This window comes from Colius striatus, chromosome 10, assembly GCF_028858725.1.
Source record: "Colius striatus isolate bColStr4 chromosome 10, bColStr4.1.hap1, whole genome shotgun sequence".
In the NCBI taxonomy this organism is placed as follows: Eukaryota; Metazoa; Chordata; class Aves; order Coliiformes; family Coliidae; genus Colius; species Colius striatus.
The window spans coordinates 9,030,777-9,046,530 of NC_084768.1; the positions used below are offsets into that span (position 1 = coordinate 9,030,777).

Below are 15,754 nucleotides of genomic sequence, written 5' to 3' on the forward strand. Positions count from 1 at the left end.
AACTGTAAAAGCTTGGTAGTATGTGTGCAAAGGTGAAAATAAAAGCTAATAATACCATTTGCTTCTTTACTTTTGTTTGTTTTTAGGATTTCTTCTTTTATTCACTAGTATACGATCCTCAACAAAAGACCCTCCTCGCTGATAAAGGAGAGATTCGAGTTGGAAACAGATACCAGGCAGATATAACAGACTTACTAAAAGAGGGTAATTTCTGTAATTTATTTAAATTGTCAAGAGGCCACGTTGACTATGGCCACTTTGGTGTGTGCAGCCCGCACGGGTGTGGGAGGTGGAGGTTTGCTTTGCCAGGTGATGTGTACAGCTATGGCCTGGTTTGTCAGTGGCTGAAGCGGTTTGCACACTAAACGCAGTTAGTTATGTCTCAAAACCGGTCTTCATGTCCAGATCATAAAAGTTGTTGAAACAAATTGAATTAATTGACTCTCTCACAGCTTGCACTCTTTTGATTAAGGGATTTCAGAATTTCTGTGGGAAACACAAATTTCCATCGCATCTGTGAAGCTTTTTGTGTTTATAACCAAGCCTCTCTTCCCTGTAAGAACCCCTCCCAAAGCACTGCCAATTAAATGCCGTCTCCTCTCATCAATTTACCCATTATTGCTGGGTGCCTTTTCCTCAGAGCCCTCTTCCCACCCCAAGTGTTGGCTGCCAGCCTAGACTTCTCACCTGCAGAACAGGCAGGAGGAAGAATTTGCTGGCCGGAAGGTGGTGTGAGGCCTGAACCTGCCCCCACTGTGTCACAGAGCGGGACTATGAGGACCCTGGCTCAAAGAAAGGGGAGCAGTAGCAGTAACTAACTTTAGATTTATCTTTGCACTACCCTACAGACCCAAAAGTAAACTAAGAAGGATGGGGAGTATTGGCATCTAATTGCTCTCTTCTGAAATGAATGTAATGCACAGGGAAAGGTCTGTGTGTATGTTGCTCCTGAGAGAGCAGGGATGTGACCCACATCAGAAGGACCTTCTGCAGACTGTATGGGCAGAGGTGTGACAGCAATGAGATGCTTCTGTCTTTGCTTAGGAGCTTTTCTGATACTGTTAGCCTCATGTTGGAATAAGCAAACAAATTGGTCTGGACTTTTGTTTAATTTGTCTATGAAGCTGGTATTTATTCAGCAGCTGGGCAAGCCTCCTAAGTGAAGATGAACTAATTGGAAAGGCATTCTCTTCCCTGTGGGCCAACACAGGGTTTCAGAGAAGGATAATCTCCAGATGTTTTAAAGGGAGCAGGAAAAAAAAGTATCTGAATCTCCTGTATTTTTCTGGGGTATTTTGGTTTGTGTAGAGTCAGGAAAATACAGGCAAGAGTCTGGTGCCATGATTCCCCCTTTAGAAAGCAGCTGATGCAAGTTCAACCAGCTACTCTTTCCTGCTCAGAGTAGCTGCGAGTGTGCCTGCTTTCCTGGAACTGTTGCAAGAGAGGGGAGCTGAAGAGATACTGCTGGTGGGGAGAAGGATGTACCGTGTTTCCCATTACTAGTTCTTTGAAACCAGTTCTTGTATATCTGCCAGATTCAGACAAGCTGTGTGGCTGTGTCTGTCAAGCTGAAATTGTCTCAAACAGGTGGATGAAATTGTCACAGTGGCCTGTTGGGCAGAGTAACTTTAGATGGGTTAGCAGTTAAATTATTGTGAGGGAAAACATCTAGGAAGCACTTTTATTTTCAAACAGAAATACCAAGCCTTTCTGACTTCTTTATCAACCAGGTGAGGATGATGGAAGAGATCAGTCAAAACTTGAAACAAAAGTTTGGGAAGCCTTTAACCCGCTAGTAGACAAGCAGATAGACCAGTTCCTGGTGGTAGCACGGTAAGAGCATTTTACCTCTCCTTTGGCTATGTAACTAACTCTTCCAAGCACTTTTTATGTTCACTTTGCTTTACTAGCATGAATGATGGGTTTTGGTCGCTTGATTCACATGCTCCATTTTGAAATTATGGACATTTTACTTGCCTTCCTGGGAACTGCATGACTGGCACTCACATTTTACAACGTAGTTAATCACTTTCATAAAAGAAAAGCAAAGGACATGTAAAAAGTAGCTTGTAATTGCTGAGGTTTTCCAAATACTTGGGCCAGCATGCAAAAGGCTTAGCATATTCTTGACAGTTCATTACTCTTGTCCATTTCCTTCCATTTTCAAATCCAGTGATATTTTAGCATCCGTTAATAGTTTGCTAAGAAGTCTGGTAAAGTGTTTTTTGATGGAGTGTGGATGCTTTCTAATGCCTAGATTCCCATAGATAGGCACAATAAAGTAAAACCCTGCAAATCTGTACAGATGGTGAAAACCCAGCAAATCTGTACAACTAGGGAAATGTTATCAGCTTTTATTTAAGCCCAAAGCAACCTCTTTTGGTTGACCTCTGCTTTAAAATGTTCTTGAACTTTTTCATTGGTATGCATTTATGGGGACAGAAACCTAGACTGCATTTTAGGCTCTCATAGCAACTGGTGACTGAGTAATTTGGAAAAAAGGAATACTTTCCAAATTTCTGTGTCTTTTAGGTAAGTCTGTAGGACTGTGTGGGAGGAAAGTGGTGTGGGTAGCTGGACCTTTTGAATTTTTCTAGTCAATGAAGCAAGTTGTCATTATCCAATCATTAGGAATTGTTAGGAAAGATGTGTATAAAGTTACAAGCTGTTAGTAGTATCTGCTTTGATGGTCTTGAGAGTTCTGGTCATTAGCCCTGCTATCTGATAGATGTGGACCTCATCTTGCAGGGCTGTCTGCTTCAGCCATGGGAAACTGAGTTACATACGTTTCAGATACTCTGTTCAGTCGGGCCCTGGTTCTGCCAGGTTTTTTCCTTCATGAGTTATCATGCTTTGAATCTCCTCCTAAACTTTACAAAGTGTGACATTGCTGTGTCCATTGTGGGGTAAGTTCATGGGCAATGCTAGAGCTTGTGTGTAAGATTCTGCTGGGACAAAGCCTTTCAGTTTTGAGTTGGAGATCTTGAGTGATGCAGTGAGGGTGCATTTGTCAAACATTCACCATGCTGAATGATTCAAGCTCAGGGAAATATCTGGGGAGGAAAAGAGAATTGGGGAAGATGAGGGAAATTGTAACACTTCAAAACCTTTGCATGACTGCTTGGGCCTCATGTGCAAGTCCAGTAATAGGGAGCAAAGAATGAAACTAGACTGGTTGAAAGAAAAAAACATTACCTGCAGTCCAGATTGAAGAAAAATCTCACAGTTCAGAATCCAGTAATACATTTGTTTTGCCTTTGGTTAAACATGTTTTGTTGTATAGACTTTTTTAAGGTTTGTAAAGTTCACAGTGTTCTGGCTACACTGAAGAATTGCCATAAAATCTAGGCTTTTGGAAGTTTCACTGTGCAGCTCACATGATATATTGCTCTTGTCCTTGACCTGTGCCAACAGTAAAGTCAGACTGGCTGAACTAAGTGATGAATGTGCAACAAATTAATTCTGCTTGATCAGATGGACATAGAGAACGGGGTGAAAGTGGAGAAAGGGTGATGCATGCCAGCAATGCAAAACATAGTTGAAGGAGTGATGGAGAGAGCTGGGGTATCTCCAGCAAAGGGTATTCCTGCTTCTTAGGGGACCCTTTTTGACAAGGCTGTAATTTCACAGTTACTTCTAGTGAAGCGCACAACTGAAAATTGAAGAACTCTGTTTTCTGAGTTAGTTTTCAGTAAGATTGATTCAAATTGCCACTCAGCCACACAGTGCTCTTGTGTTGGTGTCAGGAAGACCCAGCAGGAAGCAAGAGTATAGAAGTCAAGGGGAGTTTGCACATGGGTTGGTTTAGAGTGATTGTAGAGCTGCTTTATAATTTGGGCTTTCTACCTTGTGTAGACTTTTGGTGGCAGAGTTGTTGTTAATCGGTCCTTCTGGCTGTTCAGCACAGGGTTTGCTGATACACCTGCTTGAAGGTGCCTGCTGTAATGAGAATCACTGTAAAGATCAGTATCAAAATTGTTTCTGGCCAGAACCAGCAGAGTGATCCACTTCATAATTAGATGCCACACATACACACACACACACACACACACACAAAAGTATGAGTGCAGCCAAAGCTGGAGATGGGGGAGTTGTGAAGCAGGGATGGGGAATAGTGGCTGGGGAGAGGGGGGAAGTGTGAATCACCACAGAAACTTGGGTGGAGGAGGCTGTTTAGGATTTTGGCCAAAATTAGATATTTGATGGCAACTACTCTTAAGCATTTACCTTTCTTCCTGCTGTACTGTTTATCACTGGTTTGTTCCTATGTGCATTCAGCTAGTTTGGGGGAAGTGATCTGAGCAGAGGAAAAAAAAACAACCCAGCTTTTTGGTTGTTGTAGTTACTCGGAGGAGTTCAGCTCCAGTTCACTGCAGAACAACAGGCATTTCACCCATATGGTTGTAGCAAGTAGCAAGGGGAGTAGGAATTGCTTGAGCCAAAGTTCCTGTTAAAGGCTTCTCCAACTCATTTCTTTAGTAATAAATTGAGGATCATGAAGATCGTGGCATCAGATGTGGGAATGGCTGGTATTGAGAAGTATTTGAGCACTGTCTGGTTATGCAGCTGACATTATTATATATTTGTTACACAATACAAAGTTGTAAAATGAAGATTGGTTTTAATTTTCCTGAAATTTTAGAAAAATGATTGCATTGCTGCTTTTTTCTTCTGGATGGTACCAGAAAACTGATACCTTTAGGCAGTGCAACGCTGCACTTGCTGAAGAGACTTGTGCTGTTCATAAAGCTTGCTTATGTTCAGTTTCAGGTAAAGCTTAAGTCTGTTGAGAGATAAGGGGTAAGAGAGCAGTTCAAAACTCCCCGTTTGTGGTCTTCGAGTCTGTCATTGCTTCCCCTCCTATGGCTAAGCCTCTTTGGTCATATGAACTAAGTAGACTAAAGCACCCACAGTAACAAACCACATCTGAAGAGAAAAATCTCTGGCTCAGAACTAGTGCCAAACCATGTAATCTTGTTACTGAGAAATGGAGCCTGCTGATGTAAAAAAAGTGTTGATTGGGTGTTTATGTTTGTTTTACATGCAACGTTAATGCTGTTTAATTTCTTTCAGGTCTGTTGGTACGTTTGCCCGAGCACTCGATTGCAGCAGTTCTGTCAGACAGCCAAGCTTGCACATGAGTGCCGCAGCAGCCTCCAGGGACATCACGCTGGTAAGACTTTTAAGAGTACCTTAAGTTTGTGAAAGATGCAAAATACTCACCTTAACAGTAACAGTTGGCAAAGAGAGAGGGGCAGATGGATTGTAATTGTGGCCTGCTGTGAAGCAGATCCTGTCCTTGTAAAGGAACTCTTTATTTACACGTGAAGTAACTTCTTCTGGCTTTGTGCCTCCCGTGATCCATCATGGGTAATTCTGTGAGATAATTTTGTTTCATTAAAATGTTTTGATAGCATGCTTCACAGCCCATCTCTTGCATGGGCTTAGTGGCTGTCTTGAGAAGAATGCAAATCGTTATCTGCTTGTCTACAATACTAAAATGCCAGAATGCCACTCCTCCCATTCCTTTCCAACACCGGACTGTCACTGGCATCCTTGGGCAAGATCATCTGGGGGAAAAGCACCAGCTTAGATAAGAAATCTCAGTTGATCTGATTCTTCTCTTTGACTAGCTCCATTTTAGATTACCTGAGGAGTGGTGACATTATAAAATATTAACAATCACAAACGATTCTGAGTAGACAGAGGAAAGAGAAAACTTGGACTTCTGTGCTGGAGAAAGTTTAATGAAAATTTAAATAGAATTTGTGAAGTCTCCAGAGAGCTGTTACCAAGCCTCACCTTATGACTGGCATAATGTGAGATCGTATGTAGAACAAATTGTTGGGTGGAACACTGTAGATTAAATATGCACATGCACAAAACTGGTATTATGAAAGGCAAATAACCTCCTGATTAAAACTACGGAAATCAGGAAATAAGGACAAGCTTTCATTTACTAATACCAACTCCTCCCTTGGAATGTGTTCTCGGCTCTTGTAAATGATAAGTTGCAGACAATCGTAGCTCAACATTATGAGGAGTTGTTGCTCCTGGGAGTAATTATTTTTAGCTTTTTTTTCCCTGTGATATGTGACTTGAATCTTTTTTGTGATTTCTGGCCTTTGGGGGGGCTGTATGCATGTGTTACTGCTCTTAGATGTATATGCAAATGTTGTGGATTATTTGACAGAGAAAGTGCATGGCTAAGTTTATTAGAAAATGTGCCCTTGGACTTCTGTCTCTGGATAGAGCCCCTAACAGGGCTGTTCAGTCCTGGGGTGAGAGTGTCTCTGTCCTCTGCATTTTCTTCACAGTGTTGCTACAGTGGTGGAATTGTTGATACGCAAGGGCCCATGTTCCACAAACCCCACTACTGTTAGTGAACATTAGACTTGTACACTGACAATTACAACGAGTCTGAGGTTGGAACAAGTTTTTACTGCCCTTGTTAGATATAGAAAACTGCACCCTCAAACCCTGATGCAGAATTTTCATTACTGCCATTTTCCTGTTAAGCATTTATTTTCCCTTGATGCTTGTCCTGACGTTTCTCTTTCTCTTTTCCGACCATGTAGTTCCATGCTATGGACACTTTGCACAAAAATGTCTATGACATTTCCAAGGCAATTTCTGCGCTTGTGCCACAAGGTGGGCCAGTCCTGTGCAGAGATGAGATGGAGGAGTGGTCTGCTTCAGAGGCAAACCTCTTTGAGGAAGCACTAGAAAAATATGGAAAAGATTTCACTGACATTCAGCAAGATTTTGTAAGTATATAAGATGAGGACTCACATGGTGACGAGTTCTGATCAGTGACAGAGCTGGTTTACAGCTTGTCTGAACTGTGTTGTTTTTCTTCATGTTGAAGAAGAGGGCTTTGAACTGGAGCATGTGTCTTGCTGTAAATTGGGGAAAGGCAGACCTCATACTGATGGCAGCCTGTTGTACAGTCAGAATTTCAAATCACAGATGATATCTTTTCCTTTAGAGACGTTAATTTGGAGTCATCTGCTCCACTACAGCTGAGGGAAGATTTAGGAAAGTGTTGTGACAGCCAGGCTGCTGTAGATGAATTTGTGTTTGAAGGAGAGTAAGTACTGAGCCTTCTGAAACATGAAAATGTAGTCACTTTCACAGTATGGTTTCAGAAGGGGCCTTTTGAAAGTTTCAGAAAGGAATCTTGGGCACCCAAGGGAAGTGTGCTGTAGTTTGGCTGAAGCTCCACCCTAGGTGTTCAGCCTGCAGATTGAATGGAGTACTGTAGGGAGAGCCAAGTTTCACTGTATCGCTGTTCAGGACCCTGGAACAAAATAAGTACTTTCAGTGTTGCTTGTCCTGTGCTCTAATCTTTCAGACAGAGGGACTTGGAAAAAGCACAACACTCTCTGTGGTCCTGCTGAAAATCTCGTGCTTCTCACGCAGAGAACAGAGCTGGCAGGGCACAATTCTGTTAGGAGTTGCTTATCAGAGCTGTGGTACTATAGTTGTGGCTCTTGCTTGAGTTTTTGCTGTTCAAGAAGACAGAGTCTGAGCCAGTGGACTCCCACACGGTGCCTCTTGTGAATGGTTTACTGTGGATCCAATGCAGCATGAAGAGTTACCTGTAATTACTTCTGCATTACTTCTACACTGAAGGCACTATTTTTTGAAAGGACATTTAATTTTTAACATGTTTTCATGTGCATGTATTGTCCTTAGGGGATTCAGATACTGACTGAGTCTCTTTTTTGCTGGGAGGGTTGGTAGTCTCAAGACTCTGCTATGAACTGTCTGTCAAAGGAATCACATGAATTTCAGTGAGGCTGTGTGCCAGCTCCCTGCAATGACTGCTGCTTTTGCTTTATGTTCCTAGCTCCCATGGAAGTCCTTAACAAGCATAATAGAGTATTACTATATGTGGAAAACTACAGACAGATACGTTCAGCAGGTAAGAGAGACAGAATCACCTCTTTCATTCCAACAGAAGATGATTTTGTTGTCTTTGAAACCACCAGGCACTGTTGCTTCGTTCTCCCTCTTGGGATTTAGGCTTTCCAGTAGGTGGCTTCTGTAATGGTCTGAAGCACCAAACAATCTCTTGACACTAAACTCATCAACTATTCCATAGATACAAACATATCACATTGACATTTAAGCTATCTTTTTGTGTTTACTGCTACTTTATTGACTCGGAGCTTTCAAATGTCTGTTTTGGAATTCAGCAGTTTGAGGAAGAGAATATAGTTCGTTTCTGCCTGTAGACTTCAAGGTCAGCATTAACTTGAGTTTTGATTTCTTGTTGAGGTGGGCAGTTGCTGTAAAACAGGCACCCGTGCTAATTCTCCCCCTCTGCCTGCCTATGACTTTGATTACAGATACATGGAGGCTCCCCTGTGTGAGCACTGCCAGTAAAGTGTTTGTCTGGGAGGCATTGATGGCTCAAATTCCCAGACCTGTTATACTTGAGAATCAACTCTGACTAATGTTTACAATAATTTTTCTCTCCTTGTTTAAATACGAAGGCTGCTTCGTCCCTTAGATAAAGCAAACACTATGTAAGCAGCATGCAAAATGTTACAGAGTACCAGTTGCTGAAAACTACTTGTCATATTTAATGGGAAAACTAATTAAAGGAAGGGGGAAATATAGAATGTATTTTTCATTGTACTTATCAGCATTATGTTTAGACATCTATTTGAAGTATTAGAAAAAGTGCAATTATAAAAATGCCCTTGACTTGAAGCTTCATCAGAAATTCAGCCTGGAATAAAGACTAGCTGCCTGAGGCATTGACTGGTATTTGGTATGTGCCGTATCTGGGCAACTGGATCTATAATGGGATTTTTTTACTATTTTCTTTCTGATTGGAACACTTGTTTAAATGACAGAGGCATCCCCAGGACTAAAAAAACCTGTTTTTTGCATAAAGTCGGTATATTAACTGTCTTCACACCACTCGTTCCCCAAGTTCATTCTTCGATTGAAACTTTTTCCAATAAGGAAGTGTGTGGTAGGAAAGTGGGATGGGGATGGAAGCTGGTGTGGTGAGGAGGGAATGAGGTCATGGTCTTTCTTTCCCCATTGAACTGTGTGCATCATCAATGTAGTGAGTGCTGCTATACCCTGTGACTACTGCTGTTTAGGAGATGATAACTGAGTGAACTCATCCTGTACTACACTCTATTTGCACTGAGAGGAAACCATTTATCCTCTTCCCTGCATCTTTTCACTCACCTCACTTCTTTTAGTGATAAAAGTCCATGTAGCCATATGGTATGTATCAGAAAAGATGAGGAACATTATTTTATCAATCACTGAAAACTAGAATCTTAGGCTGATGCATGAAATTGTAACCCCTGTGCAGTCAGAACAGCAAACAATGGTAAGAATTCTTGGGAGAGCTAAAACCAAAAAGCAGCTCTATACTGCTCAGGAAGTCCACAATACATTTGCAACAGTGAAGTTATGTTTCTTCCCATCAGGAAATACAGAACAATGGTGGTGATGGGAATAAGGGGTAGAGAGCAGTTCCTTTGTTCACCTTTGGCTACTGTAGGTGATCTGAATAGTGTCCCAGGTGATTCCAGGCCTGTGTTCTTGGAAGGCAAAACAGCTGTCAAAACTGTGCTTTAATTAGGAATTGGTTAAATTCTTTTTCCACTTTCTTGAACTTTCTTATTACATAGACAAGATTGCAGAGGGGATAATTGCATGAAAGACTGACAGTTCTTGCAGCAATCAAAAACCCAACAAACTTGCAGTTTCTCATACTGTATGTTTTCACAGAATCATAGAATCATGGGAGTCAGAAGGGACCTCTGAAGATCATTTAGTCCAACCCCCTGCTAAAGCAGGTCCACCTAGATCAGGTCACACAGGAACATGTCCAGGTAGAGTTGGAAACCTCTAGAGGAGATGATTCCCACCCTCCTTTGGAAGCCTGTGCTAGGGCTGCCTCATCCTTACAGTAAAAGTTTTTCCTTATCTTTAATGGAACTGTTTGCTATATTCCTGTGCAGTTGGTATTCTATCATGGCTATACTGTATCCTAAAAGTGGTGTCCAGCAACATAACCAGGGAGTGGGATTTGGGCAAAACTTCCAGTGATAGGTTCTGCACTTAGGAGATGGCAGGAGTAGAAGCCAAACAGGTGGAAACTGCGGTACAGAGAGATCACATCAATTAAGTCTGAACTGAGCTGAAGAACTCATCTCAAATTACCAGCTTGTACAAGCAAATAATACTATTAAACATTTATAAAAAGCCTGGAAGAGCCAGCTATATATAACCACAAAGAAATCATAGGAAGTGGTATTTGAAATAATGGTGTATTGTGTTTGTGTTTTACTTGCTGTGTGCAAAGTCTTTGGCAAAGCACATCCCTCGCTGCTTTTACCATTTGTTTGTTCACAGCATTTTGTCTGTGCTCATTCTTTCCACAATCAAATGCCACAGAATGATTCTGGGGCTAACAGCATTTTTGTACATAAGGTGTTGAAAATGTGCTAATTAAGGATATGAGAAGTGTGTATCCTGAGTTGTTTCCAAAGATGTTACATTCCAAAGATGGATGTTATCTTAAATACAGCTAACTTGCTCATTCTTGTAGAATCTTTGGCTGAACTACCATTAAAATGTCCATTTAAACAGTGCATTTCTGTGAGTTCCACAACATAGTGATAAACAAACAATACATTTAAAAAAATAAAGATTTTTTGTCATTGGCCAGTTGTCTGGTTCGATGGAAGTTAGTTAGTTGGGAACTATTTACATCCTTCTGTCATAATCCTGAAGCAGAATCTGCCACTGAGGAAGCTATATTGTGAGTTGACTTCAACAGAAGAGCCTTTTTGAGAACTGAACAATAAGATATGCTTATGCTTGGTATACCTAAGACCAAAAGGCATAACACAGCACTTCCTTGTCTTGCAAGTAGGATACTGTGTCTAAAACACATGCAAATTGACTTATTTTGGAGAATGCACTTGATCTCTTACCCAGTAATTCTTACATGGTTTCAGCTTGCTTTTGAAGGCTACCAATGTAATTAAGAGTTCAATCAGTTCAAGAGAATGACCAACCTTCGAAAAACGCACCTTCTAGAAGTAATTCAATGTCAATGCAGGATTGTGCTTGAGGAACACGTAGCTTCAAGGGGGAAATCAAATATTACAAATTTCTACTGTTCTGTGGAAGTACCATTAGGGAAGTGTAGAAGGACTAAGGAGAGGAACTAATTTTTAAGGAATGCATGGTGTGGGGAGCTACTGGAGAAAGTAGTAATACCCTTATATTTGAAACCTTGAAGTAGGGAGCTTAAAAAGGAGGGAGCTCTGGGTAAATCCTGATGTGGATAGAAAACATCATTATTAAGGGAAGCAGACCTTCTTTGTACCTAGCAAGAGCTGTGAACGACATCTTACTGTATGAGCCTTCATAAAATACTGTGTGCTGGCAAAGTAGAAATAACATCAAAGAAATGTGTTTCTCCATACCTAGGATATTTTATCCCCAAACACCTCCTGTGAAGCCTACAGGAACATGGAACTATGGCAATTTTGGCAAGTGACAGACACTGTAGGTACCACAGCACATCAGCTCTGAGGTGTGTTGCTGGAGCACAAGCAGCTGGAAACACTTCTCACAAATGAATCATGGACTAATTACCTTTTCTGTCTCATCTCTCCTGCCTCTCAGCAGCACTTGTATGTTCAGAGTTTTGAAAAAGAAAATAAACTCTGAAAGTTCTCCTCTAAATCTACAGATTGCAATTTGTCTTCCCTACCATCAAATAATAAAGGGTTAATATTTGAGGCTTGTTGAGGCACCCCCTGTGCTTTCTACCAACCCAACTCTTGCATTGCAGAGCTTGAAATATCCCCTGCATTCCTGGATTTATTCTCTTTATAAATGTTCACTCTTTAGCAAGTGTTTGTGATCATTTTCTCCGATACATCATGTGTTTATAAAACTCTTTCAGGCTCAGTGAGTAGAATGAAATATGTCAAATCTAGGGAGAGGATAAATAAAAAGAGTTGTTTGCACCAACTCAAATGTTCAGTGCTTCTTGCTTTAATCACTTGGTCCCTGTGGGACAGACAAGTTCTCAATAGCTCCCTTTTATTGATGGGGAAAAAATGATGAGCCAAATAGGAGGATATACTTAAGATGTGCATATATGAGTAACTCCAAGACAAAACGATTTTATTTAGACTGAGATGCTAAAAAAGTTCCAAATCCTCAGGGTGGGGTTTTTTTTGTGGATGAGGACGTTCATAACTGCATCAGACAACATTAAGAATTTATAGTGTAAATATGCTTCAGGCACAAATCAATTGATAACTGGCAAAGGACCTAGCAAAGCACTTTGTCTGCAAAGGGATTGTTCTGAAATTGTGCATGGCTACATTTCAAGCATCTATCTTTGTGCCTTCTGACGTTGGTCACTGCCAGAAAATAAGAAACTCGTCATACCTGATCTAGTGATTGCTCACAGCTGCAGATCTTCAGTGCAAAACCTTTTCTTACCCAGTACAGTCAAGGTTTTCAGAAGGAACCACAAAGGCATATGCCATGTGTTACACTCTGCGCCGATCCCCAGGCAGCTGTAGGGGAGGAGAGTATTGTGAACTCAAGGTGACTTGTGTCATAAGCTCTGACAATTGTAAGCTCAGAGTTTGCACCATTGGTCATCAGTCACAAAGAAAATCTGTGGGATGAGGTTAACATTCATCAGCAGCTTGCTAAAATGTTGCCAATACACTAAATTAACTGTATCTCCAAGGCAAATGACTTTACATTGTGTATGGTAGAATATCTGAGCTGCTGGTAACACTTTGTGCTTGCATGAAGCTTTCACATTCATGGATTTCCAAAACTGTCATAATATAATGACTCTAGATAGTAGCCTTGGGAGCTTTTGTCAAGGAAACTGGAGGATTTTCTCCCCACGTCCAGAAACCTAGTGGAAATGAAAAAAAGCCCAACAGTTTTCCCCATCAACAGTTCTCTACAGTGGAAGTTACTTGAATTTCCTGCTTAGGTCTCAAGGAAATACAATTCTTGTACAAGGTTCAATAAACTATTTATCAATATCTGATGTTGAATTTCCTTGTAATTCCTGGGGAGAGTATGAGCTCTGTGAGAGTTCATCTGATGCCAAAACTGCATGTCTGTGCCTGCGGAAAGAAGACTGTTTTGCAGTCCAGCTGTGGGTGCAACAGCCTTCAGTTCATCAGCAGAAAGACACCTGAGCGTGCATTTTTGTTTAAGGATTACTTTTTGGGGGTAGTGTCTCTGGAAGGTAGAGGAGGATTTCTGATGCTGTTTGGAGAACCGTTGTCACAGCACCTCTTGAGGCCCATCATTAGATGTTTCAGTTTCCTATACAGAAAGACTCAGGTAGAGTGGTTTGAAAATGTTCAACTTTTGATTTGTGGTTTATACTCAGAGGGAGAACCATTTTAGTTCCATCACTAATTGCCAGGAAAATGTGTATTATTGATTCCTCTGAGTCTGTAAGATTGATGAGGATTGTCTCCACAAAGTCTTCCTTTGGGTTTTCTTGACAGTTTTCAGGTAACTGTTTTTGTCCTAGAGGAGATGCAACAGAAGCAATCTGGGAAACTTGCCTACACCAGCAGAAGTCAGCTCTTGGATGCAGCTCTCTGAAGGTCTACCTGTAGCCTCGGGATAACTTTCAGAAGTTCTGTTTTTCTCAGTCCTCGTTCTCCTGTCTGACAACTTAATTCTTCAATTTCTGAGATAGGTTGGCTTTTATTTGCAAGAAAAGGGAAGAGGGGAATTGTTCAGGAGTCTAGAGAGCTCTGGGGGAACTATCAAGACTATCAAATGGAAAACCATTGCTTAAGACCATCCCTCTGATCAAAGCAAACATGCTTACGGGAAGCTTCCACTTTGTTGTTTCTATGTGTCCCTGTGAAAAGGATTTTATGTGTGTCTAGTTCTTCAGTGACACACTCTTCAGTTTTATTACATTTTCTGGTGCTTCCTGTTTCTATGAAGATTTAGACTTGAGCTTTACAGTTATTTACCTAGACCATGCCTTTTGGCTGCTGCCTAGGAAATGTTAAGCTAATTGGTTTGTCTACAATATCATCACGCTGCTGGTTTGTCTGGCTTTATGCAGAGTGCTGTTAACTGGCATGGATGTTGAAGAGCATGGGTCTAGCTTTGAGAGCAGGGGGTTGGACTTCTACATGTTTTCCTGTAAACACCATTTCTGTTAGGTTTCTTAGTATCTTCTGGCATTGGTGGCTTTTAATAGAGGCTGATTGTTTGGCCTAAGTAGCTTCCACCTCTTTTCCCCCCTTGAGGTTCTTTGCTACCAGCCCCCTGACATTTGTACGTGTGCCTGGAGTTAATTTCCTGTTTTTTCTCCAAGGGGACAGATGTGCTTTTGTACCTAGATCTTTTCACTTTGAGAAAGTGCAGATTACAGGTTACCCATGGCTGGTGGTTAGTCACGAGTGGTGGCATGCCATAACTTTAAAAATCTATTTGGCAATTGTGCATTGGTTTTGAGTTGAGCTATTGGCCTTTTTAATGTTGAAAGAAAATCTCATGTGTCACTCAAGTCTTCAAAAGTGAGAACTATCAACAAAAACGTCTTTCTTCAAACTTTTTGAGTTGGAAGTACAATGAGGAAATACAGTGCAGGGTGCGTTACTATACCTGTTGTTGTCCAGTTGATTAATGTTATCACAGAGAACAAACACAGACATACATGTCAGATCTACCTCTGCAGGGGGAAGTATTGAAGTGAATGAGAATGAAAAGTTTGTCCTTCTAAATTGCTATCTCTTTGACTTTTTCTGAAAAGCTGTGTACACAGTCATTTGGTGTCTGCAGTTGTTTACAGGGGGTATTTTCCTCTTGGAAAAGGATTTTGTGGTAGCTGCTCAGTGAAAGGAAAATGTCATTGTTTGTTAATAGTTACTGAAATGTTTGTAGGTGCGTTACTTGACTCCCAGGTAAAATAGTCCTTATTTTATTTTCATTCTAACTTTTTTCTTTATGCTTTTCTTTTTACAGAAACGATTGAAAGCAGCAGAAGCTGAAAGCAAGCTAAAACAAGTGTATATACCCAACTAGTAAGTATCTTGTTTTGTTTTCTATTTCATTGCAGAGGGTCTGGTGTAGAAGATTTCTGTGGCCTACCGGTATATGTACAATAGATGCTTATATTTGTTTTAATTGCATAATGAGAGACTTAGTTGAACAAACATCTCAGAAAACTATTAAATTAGGTTACCAGAATAACAGACCTTCTGCTGATGATTCAGTAGGCTTGAATTCCTTTGTATTTCTGCTGAATTGATGCTAACCTCTCTGATGATAGTAAACTAGGAGCTCTATGGAAGAAAACACATGATAGCCTCAGTAGTTCAAAGCTGGCTAGAGCAAAGTAGCAGCATGTGCTGCTGCATATGAGTGTGTAAAAGACAAAGCTCTTCTCACATGCTGACCTTCCACTTCTGGAACACAGGTTGTTTCCTCCATGGGCAGCCAAGGGCTTTCCCATCGAGGCTTTCCTGGTTATGATGTTGTGCTATCATATTGCTCATTTCCTTCATCCTGTATAATGTTCCTGTCCTGAAGCAGCTTGGGTTTTTTTAATGTTTATGTATACTGGGAATTGGGGACTTGGTGGCAGGTCAGCACAATCATAAACAAAAGGGTAGCTAATTAACTACTTAATAATGTATCTGACTTTTTAAATTCTTGTCAGCAGTGGATCATCAATGTGTGGTTC

At 40.9% G+C, this 15,754-nt stretch overlaps 1 protein-coding gene across 3 annotated transcripts in view; it reads left to right on the plus strand.

Moving 5' to 3' along the window:
• The window catches only part of MTA1 (metastasis associated 1), an 83,991-nt gene that overhangs the window by 34,889 nt on the left and 33,348 nt on the right, over nucleotides 1-15,754 (plus strand). For all 3 annotated transcript variants that reach the window (XM_062003481.1, XM_062003479.1, XM_062003478.1), the window contains exons 6-11: nucleotides 87-204; nucleotides 1,731-1,833; nucleotides 5,074-5,173; nucleotides 6,579-6,767; nucleotides 7,853-7,927; nucleotides 15,034-15,092. In XM_062003481.1, the coding sequence (XP_061859465.1) occupies nucleotides 87-204; nucleotides 1,731-1,833; nucleotides 5,074-5,173; nucleotides 6,579-6,767; nucleotides 7,853-7,927; nucleotides 15,034-15,092 (644 nt within the window). The remainder of the gene's footprint in view (nucleotides 1-86; nucleotides 205-1,730; nucleotides 1,834-5,073; nucleotides 5,174-6,578; nucleotides 6,768-7,852; nucleotides 7,928-15,033; nucleotides 15,093-15,754) is intronic.